At 39.2% G+C, this 5,292-nt stretch overlaps 1 protein-coding gene across 1 annotated transcript; it reads left to right on the top strand.

Annotated features, from left to right (window-relative positions):
* The first annotated feature begins 330 nt into the window (after nt 1-330).
* On the top strand, nt 331-4,683 carry LOC134651856 (toll-like receptor 7). Its single transcript, XM_063506977.1, has one exon. The coding sequence runs from the start codon at nt 531-533 to the stop codon at nt 4,383-4,385; it is 3,855 nt and encodes a 1,284-aa protein (XP_063363047.1). The 5' UTR covers nt 331-530; the 3' UTR covers nt 4,386-4,683.
* Nucleotides 4,684-5,292: the final 609 nt, after the last annotated feature.

Raw genomic sequence — 5,292 nt, 5'->3', positions numbered from 1 at the left:
CTGTGTTTTCATAGTTTTTGACTTTCCGTATAAAGCAATTAAGCATTTTTTATTTTATTTTACTAATTAAGTTATTGCAGAAATAACCAAACCTCTTTTGCATTAAATCATTTATTACGAGTGGGCAAAAATATCAATTCACTATTAAAATAAGTCTAATAACGTTTCCCATTTAGGTTTCTTTTTTACGCGATGCGGTGGTTTGATTAAGAAAACATTACATAATTGTGCGAGAGCGGTAGGCGCAAGTGGCGCCATGCAAGGGAACGTGTAACTATGTGAGGGCGGGGGGGTGCAGTGGGGCGGCACTACTCTCGCCGAGCCATCGGTGCTACGCTCGCCAGTCGCACTCTAGCCACGATGAGGGCGGCACGTGCCACGCCGCCTCCCGCAACGATCGTACGTGCGCAACATAAACATCAGTGAAGTGCAACACAGCTGATTCGAAGACTCGAAATTTGTAAATAAAGTGAAGTGACTTTGTTGTGGACAGTTTCTACCAAAACTGCTAATACCAATGTGTGTAGAAAATGTTTCAACTCCTGACTCTTTTGTTAGTGACTTTGGGTGTTAATGCCGCGTATGCTCCTACAGGCGTGGATAATTGCAGACGTCAATCGAAAGGTGACGAGACGAGCACAATATGCCGGGTGCGAACTCTCGAGGCAGATGGCTCCAGCTTGACACATGCACCTTCCGATTCAGTAAAGCGTCTCAATGTGGAGTGCAATCAACTTCTGCTCTTCGAGAGTTATCTCGAAGCGAACTATTTTCAAAAATATTCGTCGCTCGCTGAGCTAACACTCGAGAACTGCAAACTCCTCAGAATACCCGGCAACGCGTTTGAAGGATTACGCGAGTTGAAAAAGTTGTCGATTCGATCTAAAAACTACGATTGGAGTCCAAATAAAAACTTGGAGCTTTCGCTTGGAACTTTCAATGGATTGAGGGAATTACAAATACTCGACTTAGGGCAGAATAATTTGAAAGCAATACCATCCGAAGTTTTCTGCCCTTTGGGTAATTTGCAAGTTTTAAATTTCACTCATAACAAAATCAAAAGTGTGGACCGTCTTGGATTCGGGAAGAACTGTGGTTCCGGCCTGCGAAGTTTGGATTTAAGTGATAACGATCTGCGGTCCTTGAGTGAGGAATCCCAAATCACCGGGTTGAAGAATCTACAAGAGCTACGGCTACAGAATAATAATATCACCGATATCTCAAGTGAAACGTTTAATGGACTTATTTCTCTGCGGATATTAAATGTTTCCTACAATAACCTCCAGATAGTACCCGAGGGCACGTTCACGAACACGAAGGAGTTACGAGAAATATATTTAAATAATAACCTGCTATTTGAATTAGCCAGAGGCGTGTTCCACCGATTAGAACAGCTGCTTGTCTTAGATTTATCTAATAATCAGCTCTTGAGCTCTCATATCGATGGCAGTACATTTATTGGCCTTATACGCTTAGTCATTCTGAATTTATCCAATAATGGCTTGACGAGGATAGATGGTAAGACGTTTAAGGATTTATTCTTCCTCCAGATATTAGATTTAAGGAATAACTCCATTGGATATATAGAGGAGAATACATTTCTTCCGTTGTATAATTTGCACACTTTAAATTTAGCTGAAAATCGTTTGCATACGATTGACGAGCTCCTTTTTAATGGGTTGTTTGTATTAAGCAAATTGAATTTGAACAACAACCTTTTAATTAACATTGATCCGAAAGCTTTTAAGAATTGTTCCGATCTGAAGGAATTGGATTTGAGTTCCAATCAGTTAACACAAGTTCCGAATGCCATTTGGGAATTGTCACAATTGAAAACGTTAGATCTCGGTGAAAACCAAATAACGGATATAAAGAATGGCTCTTTTAAGAATTTGGATCAATTAACTGGATTAAGACTAATAGATAATCTGATTGGAAATTTGTCAGTAGGCATGTTTTGGGATGTACCTAGCCTACAAGTATTAAATTTAGCAAAAAATAAGATACAATCCATAGAGAGGGGAAGTTTTATAAGAAACTCTCAGTTAGAAGCTGTAAGGCTAGATGGTAATTTCATATCTGATATTAACGGAGTATTTTCGACTTTGCTCTCTTTACTCTGGCTTAACTTGTCTGAAAACCATCTAGTTTGGTTTGATTATGCTTTCATACCTAGTAAATTAAAGTGGCTTGATGTACATGGTAATTTTATAGAACATTTAGGAAACTATTATAAACTTCAAGATGAACTTAATATAAAAACATTAGACGTAAGCCATAACCGCATAGTCGAAATATCGCCCATGGCTATCCCCAATAGCGTTGAGCTGCTGTTCATAAACAATAACCACATAAACAATATCCAAGTAAACACATTTATGGGGAAACGCAATCTCACTCGGGTTGATATTTACGCAAATGAGATATCTCATTTAGATATCAACAGCCTCCGGCTGTCCCCGGTTCCCTCGAACAAGTCATTGCCCGAGTTCTATATCGGAGGAAATCCGTTTAATTGCGATTGCTCCATGGAGTGGTTACCCATGATAAACAATATGACGGCGATGAGGCAGCACCCTCGGATAATGGACCTCGAAAATATCCTTTGTAACATGACGCACACAAGAGGCGTAACTCACTTACCGCTTAGTAATCTTAAATCTGCTGATTTCTTGTGCCCGTATGAAACCCACTGTTTCACATTGTGCCACTGTTGCGATTACGTTGCATGTGATTGCCAAATGACCTGCCCCTATAATTGCTCCTGCTATCACGATCAAACTTGGCATACAAATGTAGTCGATTGCTCCAGTAAGCGCGCAATTGAAATACCAGAAAAAATACCCATGGATGCAACCGAGGTCTACTTAGATGGTAACGACTTTAAAGAATTGCAAAATTATGCATTCATCGGGCGAAAAAATATGAGGTCGCTGTATGTAAATTCAAGCGGAGTCGAGAACATACAAAATAGAACGTTCGCTGGGTTATCCTCTCTATTAATATTAAATCTTGGCAGTAATAAACTGAAACATTTAAAAGGCTATGAGTTTGAAAATCTGGCGCAGTTAAAGGAACTTTATTTGCATGACAATTTTATCAGTTTCATTGCTAATTCCACTTTTGCGTCTTTGTATTCTTTGAAAATTTTAAAATTACATGGTAATAGGCTAGTAGAGTTTGCGGTTTGGAATTTAAATAGCGTAATGGATTTAAACGCACTCTCTTTGGGAAATAACATGTGGTCGTGTAAATGTAGATACTTACAAAGATTTACAACCTTTGTCGCCGACAATGTTCCTAAAATAGTAGACATCCCCGATTTGTTCTGTTGGAGCGCCGATGGGCAATTACCGCAAAAAAAAGAACTCAATCTCAACGGCACGATATGCAGTGACTATTACGCCGGAGATTCTGTTATAGATAACATGCTGGTCTCAAATTACATGCCCATGATGGTGACTACGCTCACGGGTTTTATGCTAATCATGCTAGTCATCCTTTTGATTTTCTTATTTAGAGACACAATTCGCATCTGGCTTTATACAAGTTGCGGAATAAGATTGTTCCCATTCACCGGGGCGTACGATGACACTGATAAATTGTACGATGCCTACGTATGCTATAGCCCTAAGGATGATGACTTTGTTATTCAAACGTTAGCCGCTGAGTTGGAAAATGGAAGCCCCTCGTATCACCTTTGTTTGCATTACAGAGACATCCCACAGCACAATTCGCCTTACATGCAATGCACATTGCCGCTCCCAGAAGCAGCGGAAGCCTCTAAGCGTATTATAATAATTTTGACTAGGAATTTCATCGAAACGGAATGGTCGCGTTTTGAATTTAGACAAACAATGCACGAAATCCTTAAATCCCGATTTTATAGTTTAGTTATAATAGAAGATAGTTCAGTATTACCGGATACGCAATGCGATCCTGATTTAAAACCGTTATTAAAAAGTAGCTCGCGAGTACGATGGGGCCAAAATAAATTTTGGGAGAAGTTATGGTATGCGATGCCTGATCAGAGACATAATAAAAAATCGTCTAGTTACAGAAATAATATTAATTCATACACAGTGAGAAGCGGTATTCAAAACGGGACAATGCGGTCGTTTTCGTTCACGGAAAAGATGAGAGTACCAGCTGGAGCTTTGAACGGTGCTCCAGAGTTCGGAGAAGTAGGTTCACAGCAAGGGCAGGCATCTTATGGACCCGATGGAAGGCCGCCGTCGGATCATATTTACTCGTCAATAGACTCTGATTACTCCTCTTTAGAACTCGGAGGGAGCAATCCCAACCGACGGAGGGAATTTCGGCACTGGCCGCCCCCGCCTCCTTTAATTGATACCCAACCCTCAGGTCAAGCCTACCTTGTCTAGTCCGCGCTTCTCATGAGCTCAGTTAATGTAAACTATTTAGTCAGCTTCATGTTAATCTTTATGTCATTGCAAAACGCGCTATTATACCAAATAATTATAAATTTAATCTATTTTTGTATTTTCTCGCCATTCCAAAAGGCGTACATGTTTCGTGATGTTGGTGTAAATAATTCTATAAGACTGCTGTAGAGTATGTTACTTTGTAAATAATGTAAATAACTGTCCATAAAATATAATTTAAGTCACGAGTATACTATTTATATACTTTAATAAAGCCATTGTGATAATTTTTGCATAACATTGACATTTTATTTCCACCATCCTTTTTCCCTTTTCCATCTTTTTTTTAATATTTTTATGTATTTAATTAGTAGCAACAGCTATAGCATTGTTCTTGACGCTCAATAATAATAATTTAACAGTAAAACGTATTTCATTTACGAAAGCGCTACACACTTAAATACATACTAAACTCAACATAGTATTCGAACTAACACGAAGCGCCTATAAAACGCACACACAGTTAAAGTATACATTACACTGGGGAAAAGCTGACCTTTTTTTCAAAGCTCGAGATTATAAAAAGGTTCTATACTTGCACCACCTAAATCTGACAAGGCACAGGACGCGGACGTGACTGGAATGCAGCGGTCACCTCTCATAGAGTATCATAAGCCTAAGGTAAGGCACCTCCTGAATTTTAAATTACACCGGCTTTAATCTACAAGAGAAGCCCGCTTGCAAATTGCGTGGTTGCAATTGTCAATTTTATTACACAGCCATAAAATGTCTTCAGTGTCGTTCTGAAGCCGTATCAGGGAAACGACATCACAACAGCCGTATCATTAACCTTGTGGTCATTTAAATGTAACCTTAAAGGTAATATCTTTACTTGAAAGCGTTCCTT

The sequence above is a fragment of the Cydia amplana genome, chromosome 10 (genome assembly GCF_948474715.1).
Source record: "Cydia amplana chromosome 10, ilCydAmpl1.1, whole genome shotgun sequence".
Taxonomy (NCBI): Eukaryota; Metazoa; Arthropoda; class Insecta; order Lepidoptera; family Tortricidae; genus Cydia; species Cydia amplana.
Note: the sequence above shows the minus strand (reverse complement) of the source record. Positions and strands in the feature narration are given on the sequence as shown.